Genomic DNA, 21,484 nt, shown 5'->3' with positions numbered 1-21,484 from the left:
TTTGATTCCCACCATCCTCTAGACCACAAACTGGGAGTCATCCAGACTCTACACCACCGGGCAGAGAAAATCCCCACTAGCACAGAGGCCAAGGCGAAGGAATTCAAACACCTCAGAGGGGCACTTAAAACTTGTGGGTATCCAGATTGGGCCTTTGTCAAAACAGAAGGAAGGAGAACAAAGAGCACCAAGACTACCAGTGAGGGCGAGAAGCATGACAGACGCAAGAATATGGTTATCCCATATGTAGCTGGGGTGTCTGAGAAACTCAAAAGGATTTTTAATAAACATCACATCCCTGTCTGCTTTAAACCAAGCAACACACTGAGGCAACAATTGGTTCACCCAAAAGACCCAACGCCTAAACACAAGATGGACAAAATTGTGTACGCAGTCCAGTGCAACGAGGAATGTTCAGAACTGTATATCGGCAAAACAACAACTACATCAGCGTATGGCTCAGCATAGAAGAGCCAAAACCTCTGGTCAAGATTCAGCCGTGTACTTACATCTAAAAGGAACAGGTCACACCTTTGAAGACAGTCAAGTACGTGTTTTGGATGAGGAGGCCGATTGGTACAAACGAGGTGTAAGGAGGCCATGTACGTAAAAATGGAGAAGCCAAGCTTGAATAGAGTGTGTGTGTGTGTGTGTGGGGGGGGGGGGGGGGTTTAGACATCTATTGTCTGCCACATACAATGCTGTCTTGACACCTTTTTCTGGGAGGTCATTATCACCTACTGACTCCAATTAGGATAATTGAATCAACAACTTTGACCCCATGCTGCATATAATGACCTCTGACCACATGCTGGGTATAATTACCCGAAGTTGATTCAGTTACATATTTATCCCCAGAGAATTCTTGTACAGTCACTCAGAATTGAGAAAGCTCGTTGGAAGAACGAGTGAAACGTTTTCAAGAAATCTACAGTAAGTCCAGTTGCCTTGATTTATTCTTTACAGATAAATCCCATAATGCCCTGCTGTAGGCTGATAGCTGTAGGCAGACTAGGCATACTGGGAGTTGTAGTTTTACAACAGCTGGAGAGCCGCAGTTTGCCCATCGGGTAATACTTCCCCCTTTCTCCAGCCCTTTTATCTGTGGTGCTGGTCCTCTCAACCTGCCGCTGTTTACAAACTGCAGCAAAGATGTGCCTGGATGCTGCATAAGACTGCTGAAGCCGATCACTGCTATTGGCTGCAGCAGTGACGTTCTGTACAACTGCAGATCACAGCGTCCGTTGCATGCACAGTGATATGCAGGTGTACGACATGTGACGCTGCAGCCAGTCATTGCTGGCGTTTGTGAAACCGAAAAAAAGTGTCGTTGAGAACGGTATTGGAAAAAGGGGGGACTATAACTTTAATTTTCATTTTAGGCTATTGCAGGGCTTTTCCAGGATTTTTTATTATTTCGTACAATCCCTTTAAGAGCATTCAATGACCATCATTGTTCACTCGTCAGCACAATAGAATAAAGAGCACCATAAGAAGGCATTGACAAAGTGACAGATCAGCTACACATTTTAGGGAGTTGATTCGTTTATAGGTTGAACTGACTGAAGGACTTGATTTTCCACCTACTTAAATAGCAATTTCATAAGGGTCATTAAAAAAGGGTTTTAACCAGGGAAGACAAAAGCAAGAACATTACAAACCGAGAAGAACATGTACGCTGAGGTAAATGTGCAAATAAAAAATTGACTTCTAAAAAGTGATATATGTACTGTAAATGTACTGGGGCTGCAAATCAATCAAACAGACTACTTTCACTCTAGCGTTTCGGGCGGAACAGTCATGGATCTGCAAAAACGCTTCTGTTACAATAATACAACCGCATGCATCCGCCATGAACGGATTCGGTTTTTATTATGTCTTATATAGCCATAGCGGATCAGTCTTGAACACCACTGGAAGTCAATGTGGGATGGATCCGGTTTCTATTGTGTCAGAGAAAACGGATCAGTCTTGCTCTGAACCACATTGTGGACAGAAAAACGCTGCTTGCATCGTTATTCTGCATCGTTATGCATTTTAGTGCATTCTGTTTTGTCCCCATTGACAACAAATGGGGACAAAACTGAAGCGTTTTCTTCTGCTATTGAGATCCTATGACGGATCTCAATAGCGTAATTGAAAACGCTAGTGTGAAAGTAGCCTAAATCTGCTTCAGTGTGGGTGTGACAAGGTAGAATATACCGTACATTCTACAACATTCAAACTGACCCTACCCTAGGCAAGTCTTTCTCCTGCCACCCCCAGTGATCAGCTGTTTCAAGAGGCTACTGCACTCAGGTGAGCAATTTGGCCTCTTCCTAGGCTAGAGACCTTACATTCTTTGGTCCTATGACCTAGGCACAGTCTAGTTCCATTCAAGTGAATGGGCCTGAACTGCAATACCAAAGCACAGTAGCTATACAATGTATGGCATTGAGGAGGCCACAACCAGCTGATCGACGGGGGTGTCGCAAGTCAGACCACCATCTATCAGATATTGAGTACCTATCCTCAGAGTCATGGACAACCCCTTTAATAAAGAACAGAACATTTGTGAATGTTGAAACTTATAGGACAGTCATGTACACTATAAAGATAAAGTGAGTATTGTTTTTCATTGGGTGAGGCACGGACATTAGGTTTCAGCCACACTAATCCTGCTTTTGGCTCCTGCTTGTAGCAAAAAGTGACACTAGGAAGGGAAATAATAGGATACGAATACATAAATGAAGCATAAAGGCAAGTAGACACCACAGTGTTGTCTCCTATTTCATTTTGCTTTCAATTTTAGAAAGGAAAATAAAGGCAGAATAACCAATAGGCTGGGCAATGTGGACAGAGCTCAGCATTTTGTAAAACAAAAAACAAAACAAAAACACTCTAAAAAGTTGAAAATATAAAAACTAAATATTTCGCAATTAAGTTTGTTTAGAAATTATATTGAACATAATATTAATCACAGCAGCCAATTTGCATTAACCCAAAAAATTATCTATGAAAAAGGTGTATGTGTATATATATTTTATAAAAAACCTTGTACTTGTATATGTCTAGTGTAGAAGTGCTCCCCCTGGCGGCCCTGACTGTAATAGCAGCCCATCATGACTTTCAGAACAGATCTAAAATGGCCATGGTCTTAGTTTTTTTGCAGGACACAACATGGTAGTATGGTGTCCTTCAAACAAAAACTGAACACATGACAAACAACAGAAAGCAGGTGGAACTTTAATGAGGGCTCATTTTGCCTCATTAAAAGTTAATGGATCCGCAGAGGGATAAATCTGAATACTGTTATCAGGCATTCAAATAACTGAACAGTCAGCGCAAACAAACTGTTAATCCAGCCTTAAATCTGAGGCACAGTGGTGAGGGGGCGAGGGCGTCTCCACCGGAAGGAGCTGCTCAAATTAACAGTTAAATTATGGCAAACCTCGTGCTATAAAGTTCTCATTTAACAAGAGGGTATGGCCTAGCAGGAACGTGCTCAGTAAGTCAACCAATGGGTGGTGTAAGGTCAGACAAAATCCTCCCAACAATTTATCATTCAGCATGAGCCACGTACAGGATTAGTACATCTGCTCCATTACCTAAATATCAACTGCACATCGGACTCCCTTCAGGGTGGTCTATCCTACCAACAAACAGCGAGAGAAAGCTGCCACTATGTACATGCTGATAGGAGGAAAGGTGGCGACGATTGTGGATGCGCTAGACCACCCCCCGGACTGAGTGGCACTGAGAAGATAGTCTGTCATTGAAGATTCACAAGTATTGGATATGCTTCAAAATTTGCAAAGAATGACTTGTGATCAGCGATTCACTTTGCCCTCAGACAGGACTGCTTTGAAGGGGGTATTGCACTTATAACAACTTATTCTCCATCTATAGGATAGGGGACAATTATTATATTAGTGGGGGGTTTCGACTGTGAGAATAAGGACCCCGAGCACTGTACTTAGCTATCCTTTGTTGTCCCAAACAGAATGAATGGAGCAGCACATGAATGCTTGACCGGCCAATCCATTCAGTTTGGGGAACAAGGACCCCATTCTTGTGAAGGTCCCTGCAGCCAGACCCTAACTGGTCAAATTATCCCTTGTCCTGTGGATAAGGGATAACTTATTTTAAGTGGAGTACCGCTTTAACCTTTATGGTTTATCAGACAAAGGGGCAGGCCTCTGGACTAGTCCACCCCACTTACTCTTCCAGAGTCAGAGGTCGGGACAGTCCTTATATAAAAGAGACGAGTAGCCTAACTCCTGTAATACAACTTCCAGCGTACCTTAAATGCACGAGCCACTCAATGTATCAAAAATATAAAAAGAAGGGGGTTTTACTTGATTAATAAGAGCTTTACTACTATGATTTAGAGGACGATCACTTCACTCTGGAAACAAAGTCCATTCCATTTTGTGTCTCATTAAGCAGATTTGTATCTGTGGGTCTGCCGATAACTACATAAAATGTAACCCACTATAATTAGCATCTAAGGTTCCCTTAAAAATAAGGCTTCATTTGAATCCTACTGAATAATAATAATAATAAAAAAATAAAAAAACATTCCCTCATATTCCTTTTTCTTTCAATGTGACATGAAGGTTGTTTCTGCTTCCACTGGGAGACACTTGTACTTTTGTTAGAGGAAAATGCCTTTCAATAGAACCCACAGACATTCTGCATCACCTTCTCTTAGAACTTTAAAAATTGTGGAATTCCCGTTATTCCCCCTGGAAATGTATAAATTGTTGTTACCATCTGTCGTGCCAATGGAGTGTGTCTACACAATCGAAAGTGTCCCGTCAGTGCCCAAAGTATCAGACTGTGTAGGGACACTCCGTATTGACTTGGGCAGGACTAACACCAAGCTGGCCGCTTACTCATATATTTCCATGAGGAAAGACAAAAGAATGGCACAGTGCAGAACTGTAAGAAAAGCAGGACAGCTCCACTTTAGATAAGTGATGGGACACAGTCCATAATTTCATGTGCATGAATGGAGATTTTATCTAATAATGGCCACTTAAACACAACTGAACAAACATGAGCCAGGTACCCAATGCACCAAAACATGTGTTGCTTACCACTTTAAAGGGGTCGTCTCACTTCAGCAAATCATGTAGAGAAAGTTAATACAAGGCACTAATATATTGTGATTGTCCATATTGCCTCCTTTGCTGGCTTGATGCATTTTTTCATCACATTATACACTGCTCATATCCAGGGGTTACGACGAGGGATGAGCGAATAGACTTTGCGTAAAACTTCGTTTGAATACTGTACGGAGTGAGCGCTCTGTACAGTATTAGAATGTATTGGCTCCTATGAGCTGAAGTTATTACTTTGCGAAGTCTCGCAAGACTTTGGGTAATAACTTCATAAATTGATTTCTACTGTAAAAAAAAAAAACATTTCCTGAACTCTGGTTCAGATCCAAATATATGGATCGATATATCTAACTCTGTCACATATATGTTTAGAATGCCCATATAAAGGGGTTACAGTTATACAAAGTATTCAATTATGTGATAACTGTTTGCAACAATGTCATGATATTGTAATATATCTTTAATCTGATCCAGTGCAGTAATGACAAGAATTCCTGCACATAATGATTTGTTGATAGTGGTTGTCATGGTAATGTGACCTCACCACGTTCCCTGCGTCAGGTACGGCGCACTATTTAAATTTCTAGTTTACATAGATGTATTAGGCTTGACAAAGGCTCATAGAGCCGAAACACGTGTCGCTTATCTGCTTATTTGTTCTCTGCTTTGACCGTTTGATGCTTGAATAAAGCAGTTTTCTTCAACCATACCCGAGTGCCGGTCCTCTCTGTGAATTCAGTGGGCTGTCTCTCCCTGACTCGAGCACCGGGACCTCTAGAAAGACGAGGAGTGCCGTCCGTACTTTACTACATTGGTTCAGATCCAAGGTACCACTTGGAACCGAACCTGAGTTCAGGAAATGTTTTTTACAGTAGAAATTAAGTGATTACCTGAAGTCTCTTGAGACTTCGCAAAGTAATAACTTCAGCTCATAGGAGCCAATACATTCTAATACTGTACAGAGCGCTCACTCCGCACAGTATTCAAACTAATTTTATGCAAATCAACTACGACTGTTTCATCCGAAGGCTATTCGCTCAACCCTAGTTACGACCATCCAGCAATACATCAGCGGGGTTGTTCTTCAACATTATAGGAAAAAGTGCCAGCCTCTCTGGTGGCCGGGACCGTAGGAGTGCACATAGGCACACATGCGCAGCATCTCTAGCCCCTCCTATCTGCGCTGCAATGGTGTTCATAACCCCTGTAAATGAGCAGTGTATAATGTGCTGGAAAAATGAATCCAGCCAGCAAAGGAGGCAATATGGACAATCACAATACATTAGGCCTCATGCACACGACCGTTGTGTGCATCCGCGTCCATTCCGTCTTTTTTCACAGTTTAGCGGAGGTCCCATTCATTTCTATGGAGCTGTGAAAAAAAAACTGATAGTCCTCAGTTTTTTCTCCACGTCCGTGATCCGCGATTCCAGTCCGTACAAAAAAATATAACCTGTCCTATTCTTGTCAGTGGAAAACGGAGGACGGACCCATTCAAGTCAATGGGTCTGTCAAAAAAAACTGATGCACAACTGGTATGTCATCCGTGTCCGCATCCGTTTTTTTCTACAAGACCTTGGTGCAATAAAATTACACTTTTCATTAACCTTCCTTTTTTTTCCCTGTCAGACAAAGAAAAAAAAAAAAAGGAAGACACAAGGAAACACAACTGAAGCAAAATCGGACACGGACCACTGAAGCCAAATCACTGACAGTGAAAAAACACTGTCGTGTGCATGAGGCCTTAGTAAGAGCCTTGTATTAACTTTCTCTACATGATAAATGCCATGTGCTGAAGTGACACAACCCGTTTAATTTCTGTTTGTTTCTTTTAAGGTCTATGATTGTTATTTCTAATTGACTCCTGGACTGGTTTAACTAGTACCTAATATCTGAGCTAGAGCTGGCACAAGACAAAACATGACAATGCATGGCTACAGAAAAGGGTCTGAGTCAAATAAGAGAATATATATAACTACAGAAAACATGGATCAAACACTGTACAAAGGTTCCTCAGTTTACATTTAGTAAGAAGGCTGCTAAAAACTCTTAGCGGAAACATTACTAATGTGGATATGAAAAAATACATAAAAATAGACATAGCAAGGCAACAAAATAAGCCACGCGTAATACAACTGCATGAGCGATCGTCTCTCCATCCATCTGCTGCATTGCATATGTCCTATATGTGCAAGGATCAGCAACCTCCGGCACTCCAGCTAAAACTACAACTCCCAGAATCCTTCTTTCACATCTATAGCAGTTACAAGAACAGACAAGTGTGCATGCTGGGAGTTGTAGTTTCACAACAGCTGGAGTGCCGAAGCTGCTGATCCCTGCTGTAGTGTGATAAACTGGATACATAATGCATGTTAGTGTAATGGCTGGGCATATGTTGCGGACCGCAAAACATGGGCACGGGCCATGTGCACTCCACACGGCTTGAATGAGTCCACGATCCGCAAGATGCAGCAAAAGATAGGACATGTGAAGGCGTGTTTCTGGGTCTGAGACGCAAAAGATAGGATATGTGCTATCTTTTGCCGCATCTTGCAAAGTCTGTGGGTCCACAATGCAATATGGAGTGCACACAAGCGGTGCCTGTGTCTTACGGATACACAGTCGTGTTATTGTGGCCTAAGGGTACGTTCACAAAGCCGATTTTGATGCTGTCAAAATCTTGTGTGTACTCAGTGGCAGAAGCTGCTGTGGTTCCTATCGGGGCTAATCATTCTGAATGCCGCTGAGTGCACATACGCCGCGACTTCAAGCAGTGTCCGCCCAGGCACCGCTCTACAAAAGGGTTATGTCCCTTCTTGGCAAGGTTGTGGCATTAAACCGCATTAAAAACATGGGAAGCAGACCCCACGCGGCTGCTACAGGAACTGTGGCCAAAATTCAGGCGGCATAAACCTCTGTGTGAACGTCCCCTTAGGGTAACCTGTAAAAATCTGACATTAAATAAGACATAAGAACATCAAACGTTAAATAATTAATAGCCAATAGGCAATTCACAGTTCTTGTTCGACACAGTACAATAAAAGCGTTATCCAATACCTAAAAAAAGCGGTCACGTGCCTTTCCTGACACAACACTTACAATTTTGAGACCATGCCCTGCCACTCGTACATTTTTAAGGGAGAGGAACCAGGCCGCCAAGGCACCTAAGCATTCTTAAAGGCCTGGCTTATCCATCAGCTTTGTAATCAGATATTTTTGTTACACTACTAAATGTGACTTTACAGACTGTACATTATGCGAGTCAGATCATCTGTATCAGTCTAATAACGGGCTGGGCAATTAGAATTGATCAGAACAAAAATCAGGTGGGCACACACACGAGGCGGCTTTGTATTCTACTGCACCAGAAACATGTGTGTTCAACTCTGCTGAGCGTGCATGGTTATTTCACAGAGGAGAGGAAAATAAAGCGATGGCGCTGGCTAATGGGTAGAAAAGATGAAGCATGATGAAATCCAACATGATCCCTCTTTCCCACAACACCTGTCATCCATGAAGGCCCCCACCCAAAAAATAATAATAATCATATGGCTGGGATAAGAGTTTACGACCTCAGCACAAAAATATGTCTCACAGTGTATCAGTAATTGAAACTGTCCTATAACTATAATATACACACAATGTAATAGCAGTAGGTGGAGGAGGATGCGGTGTGGCCTGTGTTAGGTAGCAATCGACAATAAGTGCTTGCCAAGTAGCCCTATCATTCTAATTACAGGGAACCTGTCACTGTGAAAATGCAGTGTAATCTGCAGGCAGCAGGTTATAGAGCAGGAGGAGCTGAGCAGACTGATATTTAGATTTATGGAAAAATGTTCAGTAGAACTTGTAATTTATACATTTAAACTCCTGCTCAGTCTGGGCTGTGAAGTCCAGGAGGCGGTCCTATCAGTGATTGACAGCTATCTCTGCATACACAGTCATAGAGGGAAGGCTGTCAATCACTGATAGGACCGCCTCCTGGACTTCACAGCCCAGAATGAGCAGGAGTTTAAATGTATAAATTACAAGTTCTACTGAACGTTTTTCCATAAATCTAAATATCAACCTGTTCAGCTCCTCCTGCTCTATAACATGATGCTTTCAGCTCAAATACCATGTTAAACGTGACAGTTTACCTTTAAGGTCACTTTCAGCAGTATTTATAAGCCAAGACCATAAGTGGGCCCAAAATAGAAGAGGCACACGTCTCTCCATTATACTTGTTCTCTGTAGGTTCCACTCCAGGTTTGGGCCTACAAATGCTGATGAAAAATACTGACCAAACACAGACCATGTGAAAATGGCAAAGTCATATTCAACAGGCAAAACACAAAGCTGAAGAATGAGTGGCAAATCAGTAGCATAATTATTAGCTGAAAATGCTGTAAATACAGTGCAGACATCTCCTATTCACCAATGTATTTTTACCTCTTTCCCACTGAAAATGCAGCCTCAAAAATGCTTGAAAGAAGTAATATGCCACATCTGAAGAGTTCTTAAAACAGCGGCATAAAAGTACACGCTCATGGCTTGTAGGGGGAGATTTCCTATTGAAATCAATGGGAAGTGGCTAAAATTTTGAACACGTTTTATGCGGCATAGGATGCACAACTTTTTTGGGCCGTGTGAACATAGCTTAACACTTCGCATCACACCAAATAAAAACTATGGAAATAGTGTGGTTTTTAGTTGTACCAAATAGGGAGGGCATTTAAAATAAAATAAAAAAACATGGAACAGAAAAAGCTCTCAAACATGAAGAAAAAGGCCTCATGAACACGACAGGGTCTACATTTTGGTCAACAAATCACAAAATATAGCTACCTTTCGCGGGCATTTCTGCATTTCTTTCACTCCCATCAATAGGAATGACTATTCTTGTCTTGGATGGCCACACGAATTAGCAAAAAACACGGATGTGTGTATAGCTCCGTAGAAATTAATGGTCAGTGTACTAGCTGCAGATAGGGCATGGATGAAAAAAACTGTCGTGTGCATTAAGCCCAAGTATACAAAAAAAATTATAGAAAAATAAAATGGAAAAACCCTTCAAGCTCCACTGCATACAAGGCTGCTGTATGTAGGCTAAAAAGGGGACATACCCATAATTTCACCCAGGCAGCCCCCCTGATGTTAGCATCAGAGCATTTCATGCTCAGATGCTCCCCTTGCCCTGCTCTGGGCAAGGGCTCTTTTATTTACAATAACGCACTGCTGGGCGGAGGCTTCTTCCCAGAGTGTGTTCAGCGACGTCACCGGCTCTGATGGGCGAGCTTTAGCGCTGCCCTAGCCGTTTAACAGGCTAGGGCAGCGCTAATGCCCTCCCATAAGTGCCGGTGACGTCACCGGCTCACTGATGGGTGGAAACCTCTGTCTGAAAGCCCTAAGGAGAGCCAAGTTTGTCACCGGAACTCCAGAAAATGCCTTTGCCCTGCGCGATTCAGCACAGGGCAAAGGAGAGCATCGGAGCATGAACTGCTCCGATGTTCTTGTCAGGGAGCTGCCTGGGTGAAAATGGGGATATGTCCGGATTCAGCTCTGAACCCGGACAACCCCTTTAACAATGGGAGATATTTACTAAGCTAAAGGCACCAGAATCTTGGCTTTATTTGAACAAAAAAGGTGACATGCTTTGCACCACATTGTGTTTTAGGGGCTTTTGCACCTCATCGAGGTGACCTAGTAGGAAAGGGGCGTGGTGTGAGAATCTAAAGATAGACAAGTATATCATCCTGCATGAGCCACAGCGACATTTCTGGTCCATATATCTCCCCCTACATTCATACTGTTTGCTCTGCTCATGTACACGGGATGGTTATGGTAATGAATACTATCCAGGCTTTTTCTATACTATAAAAGGTAAATGAAAAGATGGACTCTCATTGTATTGGGCTGCACTTTTTAAAAAAAATTTATTATTATTATCAAACCCACAACTGGATTCAAATGGACTGGGAAATATAAAGGATCCACGTTCGGCTTAGGCTAAAAAAACTGAACATGTACTTTGAGGTCTCTTTGACATGAGCGTATTTCTGATCCATATAAGGAGAGTATTTTGTGTACTGAAAACCACTGCTAATGTTAAAGAGAGTTATCCCGTAATTAATATCAATGACCTATTCTCAGGATCGATCCAGTCGGTACTCCGTTACTACTTTATGCTAAGGCATCCCAATTCCACTTGTATATTGAAAGACCTGCACTCGCTTCATGCAATTTAACACTGTATTGTGGTATCAGCATAAAGACTTGACGCGTTTCGGCTCAGACACGAGCCTTCTTCAGACATGCATCAAATTTATGTTTGAAGAAGGCTCGTGCCTGAGCTGAAACACATCACGTATTTAGGGCTCATGCACAAGACGGTATGTATTTTGCGGTCCACCAAAAAACGGATGACATCCATGTTGCATCAATTTTTTAGCGTTCCATTGTAACAAAGCCTGACCTAGTCTGCAAAACAGGCAAGAATAGGAGATGTTTGTCACGAGGGTGTCAAGAACCACGCCTGACTCCGTTATACCCGGGGTCAGGAAGTCGCAGCGGGTGGCTGCGCGCTCTATGTAGTAAGATAGGGCTGTTTCCTTATGGTAGCTTTCTGGGTTTGCTTTGCAACCCTTTTTGGCTCACTCAGGGATCCGTAGCTCCTTCTCCTCAGCTGTTCCTTGTCCAGCACTCCCAACCTCCTTATATTCCCCTCTCACACTTCTCTGGTTGCCAGATATAGAGCTTCCTGCCTGGACTTCTATACTGACCCACTGGAGCTGTGTTGCTGCGTTCACTGGTTGTTGTTCCAGAACGTTACCCTCCGGATCCCTGTTGGGCCTTTGTGGTCTGCTCGCCCACCTGGGATTATGTTTGTCTGTATTGTCTATCCTCTCCTTGGTGTTTTCCTTTAGTGTTAGTGGTGCGGACTAGTGTTCCCACCGCCCCGTTCACTACCTAGGGCTCATCTTAGGGAAAGCCAGGGTTTAGGCACGTGATCGGCATACGGGTGAGGAACCCGTCTAGGGACGTCAGGGCAGTCAGGTGCCAGCCGCAAGGTGAGTCAGGGGTCACCACCTTTCCCTCTCCCTTGGGCAGGGCCTTCCCTTTCCCCTCCCTTTGCGTGACGCCGGTCATTACAATGTTCTATATTTTCTTGGAACGAACATGCAGATATGGAATGCATACAGAGTTATTTCCGTTTTTTGCGGCCCCAGCTGCTAGAAGTTCAAATTGAAGTGAATGGGGCTGAGCTGCAATACCAAGCACAGCTGTTGTACAATGTAAGGCACTGTGCTTGGAGAACTACCGAGAGGAGGGGGCACTCACCAGAGCTCCGGGGAGGGCGGCAGCTCCCTAAAACAGCTGAGGATAGGTCATAATTATCCATTTCTCGATAACCCCTTTAATGAATAGGGCTATCCATACTGGCGTATAATTTCTGTCAGTATTTGAAATCCGCAACATGTCCTAGTTTTGTGCGTATCTTCCAAACATAGTGATTAAAAATGCAAGAAAGAAGGAATATGGATGTAAATCCTGAAAGAATACAGATGACAATCTGGAATACAGACTGGTTATATTCTATCCAGAGGCGGAATACGGACGGATTTCGGTATCATTGGTACGTCTGACTAGAGTCACATTTTAGGAGATTTCCACAGATTTCTACTACCTAAACTTCAATGCATAGCACTGGTAGCAGAAGGTCCTTCCTAACAAAACATGGTTTAGACCGTTGTACTTTACAGTAGATTTTATTTCACTACAAACCTTTACACACAACCCTACCAAAGTGTAAAAAATATATATCAGCCTAAAAAGATGTTAAACCAAAGAAACATCTAACATTCACAACTATGTAATTAACACTGGAAAGCAATGGGGATGGATCCAAACTGGGATGGTTGACATTGCGACAAAATCATATCCACCGTGGAAAATCTCTCCACAAATTTAAGACGCACACGGCTGTACATATTTGTGAATATTACATTTTGGAGCTTGGGTATTGTGCTTTTGAGGTCTACAAGGTCTGAGGTATTTGTTTTTAGAAGAAATGTACCTTACAAGTAGATCTGAGGACTTTACAATGCTTCCATGTATTTTGAACATTAAAAACACTAGTGCAGAACTATAGGCAAATCCTATTGCCCAGAAAGAAGAGCGACTTAAAGAAAAAGCCCAGTCATCAAGTTATTTCACACGAATAAGCCCCGTGTGGAACAGAAACAGCACACTTGTGATGGTGGGGCGTGGAAACATAGTTAAAATGTACAAATCCCATTTTTATTTTTGTCAGATCACACGGGGCATCAGTTCCAATTTCTTTTCTTCCTGGAGAGGAACTTGGATGTCACATGACTGTGTACCGACAGGACCCACTGTTGGGTGGGCTTATTAATATTTGCTTGCCATTTCTTGGGCCGTTCACACCAGATGCTTTATTTTTTCAGTATATACAAAGAAATTCTCCTGTGTATATGCTAAAGGTGTGCGTTTGGCAAGAGTGTCCCTTTACAACACATTTGGGCAATATCTGATTGCATATCTCTTTTGAAATAAGTTTATATTGCTTTTTTTATGGTAGACACGTGCCAAGGGAGATAAGTCAGACACGCACAGTAACATATAAAATATACAGCACGCAACTGTGGAAGGGTCCAGAACAGAAGAAAACACTGTGTGATAGCCAATTTCTCATTGCTGACTGGAGTTTTCCTTTAAGGGGGCATTGGCACGACCGTATGTATTTAGCAGTCTGCAAAACGCGGATATGCAAAATACAGAAGACGTCCGAGTTGCAATCTTTTACGGATCCGTTGACTTCAATGTGTCCGTGAACTGCATTTTACAGGCAAGTATAGGACACGTTCTATCCTTCACGGACATACGGATGAGGAAATTACATAAATGTCTTCTATGTCTGTTCCGCAAAAGACAGAACATGACCTATTGTTGACTGCAAATGCGGCTCACTGAAAAAAAAAAAAAGAAAAAAAAAAAAAAGTGCAACATGGACATCATCTGTATTTTGTGGATCTGCATTTAGTGGACTGGAAAATACATACGGTGGTGTGACTGCAACCTAAATAACATAGAAACCTATAACATAACATAAAAGAGAACTTTCCAAACTTTTTCCTTCATTGCCCAAAACAGCTTAATCAGAAAGTCCAGCTTACTCAACGTAGGTAAAACGCTAGCTGGACAGAAAAACATAACAGCAATTCTGAATGTTGTAGTACACGTAGCCGTCTTTAAAGGGGTTAGCCATTTTTGACACTGCTATCTTGGTCTATTATACGAGGTAATACATGAGCAGCACTGTAGATACATAATGCAAATTGCTAATTTCTAGTTTTCTACTACCCCACATTCCTCCGCTGCCAGCGCTTCTAGCTGTGCTGAATGTGTTGGGACTGCTGTGCACCGGAGTCCTCTCCATTATGTTAGTGAAGCACAGTCCAGACTGTGCTTTTCAGTGCAGCTTTGAGAGCTGGCTGTGGGGGAAGAAAGACCAGTGGGAAAACAAAAGAATGGCAATTTGAGCTTCGTATCTGCGGTACTACTCATATATTAGTCCAGACTCATGGTGACAGGTTCCTTTAAACATTAAAATGGGCAACTTACTAATAAATTATTTCCAGAAGTTTTGTTCTCTTTTCCCCATCTCATTACCCCACAACCAGAGCAGCACTCCCACCATATTATGGCGGCAGACGAAGCGACATATGATGTGAGACGACACTCCACAATCCACTACACATGTGCTTAGTTTCCTGACTGTTCATGATGTCTAATTAACCTACAAAAAAACCTCTCTGTCAGACTAGACAGCTATAATTTCCACCTGTACGGTATCCAAAATAGACTAAAACAAACAAGTGGAAATAATGTATCAAAATATCAATTTATTATAAAATATATAGTATGGGGAAAAGACAGGATGGTATACAGTGTACAGAAAAGCAAAGGGCCATACAACACCATAACATACACCTATCTGCCTATGTATCGATAAGACACAGGATGGTGTAGAAATTGAAAGGAGAGGGACTCAAGCTCAGGGACAACCAATACTGCATAGCATAAAGAATGATTACCACAATGGGGTTATATGCTATTAATGCAGAAAATTCATACCTTGGTGTCCATGGGCTATCCCTCACATCCCAAAATTCATATAAAGCACGACTAATAAATATAAAAGGAAAATCCTTAAATCTCATCGTGGTGGGTCCTGGATATCCCAGTGGTAAACCTGGGATATCCAGGACCCACTATGGATGTATGTAGAAGTGTCAAAGGGATGCCATGCTATGCTAAACACAGGACGTACCTGAAGACATGGTGACTGGAAGGATGTCAGACCCTAAGTGCGAGACCTCGACGCGCGTTTCACCTCAGCGGCTTCGTCTGAAATCCTTCCAGTCACCATGTCTTCAGGTACGTCCTGTGTTTAGCATAGCATGGCATCCCTTTGGCACTTCTACATACATCCATAGTGGGTCCTGGATAGCCTAGGTTTACCACTTACTTTTTTTCTGGATACCGATGAGATTTAAGGATTTTCCTTTTATATTTATTAGTCGTGCTTTATATGAATTTTGGGAGATGAGGGATAGCCCATGGACACCAAGGTATGAATTTTCTGCATTAATAGCATATAACCCCATTGTGGTAATCATTCTTTATGCTATGCAGTATTGGTTGTCCCTGAGCTTGAGTCCCTCTCCTTTCAATTTCTACACCATCCTGTGTCTTATCGATACATAGGCAGATAGGTGTATGTTATGGTGTTGTATGGCCCTTTGCTTTTCTGTACACTGTATACCATCCTGTCTTTTCCTCATACTATATATTTTATAATAAATTGATATTTTGATATTTCCACTTGTTTGTTTTAGTCTGTTCATGATGTCTGCAAGGCAAACTAGCGCAAGCAGAGTAGAGTTCATTTGAGGTTGCAGATGGACTTTAATGGTGACAAGTGTCTCCATCTGCGGCAACATTACTGACCAAGCAGTGCGCTTAGGAGAGGGGAGAGTTCTGAACTAGGTGGTGTGGTTAGATAGAAAAGTGCTGTCGAGAGGGTGGTGATAGGCGTGAACCAGTGGCTACACAGCAAAAATTTGTAAGGTACCTATTTTAATGTTTAACACACCATGGGAAATAGCATACCTAAATTAGCCATCCCCTTTAAGTCAATTTAAATGTCCCATCGTAACTGAATGGTATCCATATGTCATCACCTAAAGGAAAACTTATTTGCCCAAATTTGGGTACGTTACCCATATTAATAAATAGTTTACGCTGGGCTAAACACAGAATAAATGACAATATACACACTGCTCTCCACACAAACCCTTTAGTGTGGCTGTATAAATCTCGTTCCATTCAGCCTGCACAATTTCATTGACTTCATCTATTTGTCTATTGAGACCAAGTATGAAATTCTAAGTCCAAAATGAAACTGAACAATTTACTGTTGGAGCTCTGTGGTGGAAAGGATAAATAAAAAAATAAAAAAAAAATGCACAGAAAAACAGTTTTTAGTAGCAAACAGTTTAACAAAGACAGCGTAACAATGAGGTGGAACCGGGTTAAAATGCGCTGGCAGCCCTATGCCATGCTCCTCATCAGAGCACATCAGCTTTCGGCGCTCTTGTCTGTTTCTTTGGAGTGAATAGTATACATAAATGTTTGGTCAATGGTAAAGTCTGAAGGCAGGTTGCCACGATGCACTGCAATGTGCTCACCCATGAGGTTCAAGGTGGAGCTGTAGTGTCCACACACAGTACAACGGTACATTAGAGCCCCTGCATGTGTCTTCAAGTGGCACTTGATGGTAGAACGGCCTCGGAAGAACTTGTGACACACTTTGCACTGATACGGCTTTTCCCCGGTATGAATGCGCCGGTGGTAATTAAATTCACTGGTATGAGAGAAGCACTTGCCACAAACCTTACATGTATATTTGCTATGGGCTGGTTGTCCAGAAACTGAATGGTCTTCTGCTGAAAAATCCTCTGGAACTTTTCTCTTTGAAACTGAAGCTTGCAGTTGAGAAAATTCTGCAAACCCAGGGCGATCTGCTGAAATACTACCACAACGATGCTGATTCAAGTGCTGTCGGTAAGTTATTTCAGACTTAAAACCTTGAGAACATAGATGACAGCGAAATAATGCTTCATCCAAACTCTGGTGGACTGTCATATGCTTCTCCAGTAAGTGTCGATCAAGGAAGCTACTGGCACATACAGAACAAGAGAAAACAGATACAGACATGTGAGATAAGACATGCCACATAAGACCACAGAGTGTTAGGTGTCGCTGCTCACACAGTCCACAGGACAGGTTCTTGGTGTTAAGGTGCTCCAAAGCATGAGAACGTACAGAATGGAAATCACGTAACATGGTCCTATGACATGCACCGCATGGCAGCTCAGTACCCATCGCCCCCACAAATGTATTTACCTCCCCTGGGAGAGGTTGACCTGGATGAACTATTATATTATGTTCTGACGTAACCCCTTCTTGTCCTCTGTGAAGGGTGAGTTGCCACTGGCTGAAAAATTTGTCTTCACACATATCACAAGAGAAAAGAAATATGCCGATGTGTGATAAAACATGAGTGATCATAGCACCCCGGTCATGGAAGCGGGCCTGGCAGACCTTGCAACTACCATTGCGTAGCTCTATATGTTCCCGAGCATGTTGGCGGATATGCTGAAGGTTAGGTTCTAGCACCTTCTTGCACACTTGGCATGGCATGGCTTTGCCACTTCGACTTTCCCCCTGGCCAAATAATAGCAGCTCATCTTCACTACCGTCGCTCAGCTCAATTATTTCTCCAGATGGCCCGGAGTCTTCATCACCTGCTTCATCAAACTGTAACTCTTCCTCTTCTAGTTCATCAAGGTGAAGGTCTCCCATTGCGTCAAATCCACCAGCAGGTTCCTTAGAATTTCCACTAACAGATGAATCTCCCGGAAAATAACTAGCTTTGTTAAAATCACCGTTGTGTTGCGTTTTGTAAGAAGGGCAAGTACTTGTTGGAACAAATCCTGTGTTCACTGAGCAGTGAGAGGACTGGAACCTTGCAGAGGTGCTTTGTTCTTCAGTTTTTGCAGGCAGTGGAAAATGTGCTGCTTGATTCAGACTAGCCTCTTGGTCTTCTCCTTTAAACGTAGAATTTCCATCTCCTGGTGTGCTAAAATTTTTGTCTATAGGAGGGTGGTTGTTATCCAGTCCATTGCCTCTAGATTCTACTGGATTGGGTTCAGCTGATGTGCTGGAGCGTCCCTCGCTAGAGGAAACAGAGCACTGATATTTCTGACCCGAGGAACCCTCAAGATCAGGAAATGTTGCATGACAGGCATTTATTAAGTCCTCCATGCCAAGCTTCTCAGCGACTTCATAGATAACGCCCACATTAATAAGGTCAGTAAATAGCTCAGACGTGTAGATAAAGTTTAGCACTTTCTCAAAATTGGCTGGTGTGATAAAGTCCACCACATAAGTTCGAGCAATATCTAACTCGGTGCTGGAGAACAATTTTTGGAAATACACTGCTGCAGAGCCAATCACAGCTTTATGAGCCGCAAAAGACCGGTTTCCGACAACAATAGTAACATCACAAAGTGTCCCCGACAACCGAGATTTATTCAGCTCACGTAGCAGGTTGCTGGGGTGGTCGCTGCTGTTTAATTTGATTCGCATACCCATCTTTATATGGTAGAGTCAAGATGTATGCCGTGTGCAAAGTATTCACACCGGGCCCTTCAAGCTGATAACGTCGTCCACATACGGAGAGGCACCTCATCCCCCTTGTAGTAAGCAGTGAGAACGTACCTAGAAAACACAAATGAAGTGTCAGAACTTACACATAATACTAAAGTGACCTTTTTTAGCTTTTTGTCCAAATGGATTGCAGCACGTCACATGTTTACATCTGTTTACAGACTAAGTTAACTGGTACCTTAAACTGGTATGCAAATAGATGTATACAGCATTGCTGGGACCCTGCTAGGAAGGCTGGTCATCGTCGTGGCCTGCTATTGGCGGCACCAACCCCCAACCCATCGGGATGTTTTGATCTGAGCGAGAAACGCGGGTGCCGTGGAGCAGGAAAGTATAATGTACAGGTCCTTCTAAAAAAATTAGCATATAGTGATAAAGTTCATTATTTTCTGTAATGTACTGATAAACATTAGACTTTCATATATTTTAGATTCATTACACACAACTGAAGTAGTTCAAGCCTTTTATTGTTTTAATATTGATGATTTTGGCATACAGCTCATGAAAACCCAAAATTCCTATCTCAAAAAATTAGCATATCATGAAAAGGTTCTCTAAACGAGCTATTAACCTAATCATCTGAATCAACTAATTAACTCTAAACACCTGCAAAAGATTCCTGAGGCTTTTAAAAACTCCCAGCCTGGTTCATTACTCAAAACCGCAATCATGGGTAAGACTGCCGACCTGACTGCTGTCCATAAGGCCATCATTGACACCCTCAAGCAAGAGGGTAAGACACACAAAGAAATTTCTAATGTTTATCAGTACATTACAGAAAATAATGAACTTTATCACAATATGCTAATTTTTTTAGAAGGACCTGTATACGAGTGGCTTGGGAAGGGGGGGGAATCTGTTAGACTTCGGATAACACCTTCGTGACCTCCACTATATACGGACGACGTCTTTAAACATGGAGTCCATTCGCACGTGCAGCGGGCGCCATAGCTGCCAGGTTTCTGCTGTATCGGCTCCTGCTACTGTAACAGTATCCCCCCAGCTGAGATCTGGGAACCTGTTACGCTATACTAATAACCCAAAGTTTTAAGCAGGCTTCGACAGCTATTAGTGAGATACAAGGGGATGCTGAGAAGTTCCTGGCTTTGCCCCCTTCCAGTAGGAATTGAAAAATTAATTTTGTACCATATGAAAGCTTGATATCTTGTTATGTAACTGTGCAAATATCAGATGTTTACAATTGTTATAACTATTTTTTATTTCAGGTAGAACCCGAGATGGCAGAAGCACAAGGAAGTGTCAGTCACGCCTGTGGAGTTACAGGCTGTCATGAAGTTTTTGTTTCTCCAGGGAAAGTCTGCAAAGGACATTCACACTGAGATGTCACAAACACTAGGGGTTTCTCATTTCAAGACTGGGCATTTCACCATTGAAGATGAATCCCGCAGTGGACGCCCCTGAACCTTAACAGACTCGGCAACAAGCGATGCTGTCCTTAACTTAATTCTGAGGACCGGCGAATATCCACCAAAAAGATAGCCCAGATACTGCACATCTCCCGTAAGCGTGTTGGATTCATTACTACTAATATCCTAGACATGGGCAAGCTTTTAGCAAAGTGGGTGCCGAAACATTTAAACAGTGAACAGAAGGAGGTACGAGTTGAGGAATCCAGAGCTGGGTCTTTTGAGGTTGTGTTTTTCAATTCCTACTGGAAGGGGGCAAAGCAAGGAACTTCTCAACATCCCCTCGTATTCCAATACAGACCACTAGGTGACAGTACTGTATTGTTATATTCAAAATTAAGTGTTCAATGATGGATATATAGCCATCAATGCACACAATGGGCAATTTAATGGATGCCAGTTATAGTCACACTGGGTGATTTAAATCAATTAAAAAAATATAAAATACACAAATATAAAAGTTTAAAAGGGCTTCTGTCACTCCACTAAACTCTTTTTTTTTTGGTCTCCCTACAACCCTTATGCTGCGATTTCTCAATATATATGGCTATTACACTGTTTGGTTCAGTAGTTCTATATAAAAACCTGACTTTTATATTATGCAAATTACCGTATTTTTCGCCGTATAAGACGCACTTCCCCCCCCCCAAAAGTGGGGGGGGGGAATAGCAGTGCGTCTTATACGGCGAATGCTGCTGATTTTGCGAGTTTTCAATGATACACCCGCCGCGATGCCGCGCGGCGGGTGTATCAGCTGTGAGGGAGGAGGGGCTAGGGGCCGGCGTCTGCTTTTATAATGACAGCGGGGCCCGTGCAGTGACTATTCTACTACACGGGCCCCGCTCACTGTATAATCGTATCTCTAATAGTAAATTGTTATGCATATAATCGGATAATGAGCGCTGTGTATTACTTACAACTACAAGCGCTCACCGCTTGGTAGGTAGCAGAGAGGAGGCAGGCCGGGAGGACGGGCGGTGGCAGTGTGAGTCATACGTCACGCGCCTGCGCCGCCCACTTTATGAATGAAGCAAGCGGCGTGGGCGCATGACATATGACTCACGCTGCCAGCGCCTGTCCTCCCGGCCTGCCTCCTCCCTCCTCTCTGCTACCTACCGAGCGGCGAGCGCTTGTAGTTGTAAGTAATACACAGCG

General features: G+C 42.7%; 1 protein-coding gene across 1 annotated transcript in view; it reads right to left on the bottom strand.

The window, feature by feature from the left end:
- Positions 1-15,995: 15,995 nt before the first annotated feature.
- Positions 15,996-21,484, bottom strand: part of ZBTB39 (zinc finger and BTB domain containing 39) — a 28,074-nt gene continuing 22,585 nt past the window's right edge. Inside the window, exon 2 of the mRNA XM_044286480.1 lies at positions 15,996-18,953. Within this exon, the coding sequence (XP_044142415.1) occupies positions 16,749-18,827 (2,079 nt within the window). The 5' untranslated portion in view covers positions 18,828-18,953 and the 3' untranslated portion in view covers positions 15,996-16,748. The remainder of the gene's footprint in view (positions 18,954-21,484) is intronic.

Source organism: Bufo gargarizans, chromosome 3 (genome assembly GCF_014858855.1).
Source record: "Bufo gargarizans isolate SCDJY-AF-19 chromosome 3, ASM1485885v1, whole genome shotgun sequence".
Classification (NCBI taxonomy): domain Eukaryota; kingdom Metazoa; phylum Chordata; class Amphibia; order Anura; family Bufonidae; genus Bufo; species Bufo gargarizans.
The sequence above is the reverse complement of the archived record's forward strand: the minus strand, read 5'-3'. Positions and strand labels throughout refer to the sequence as shown.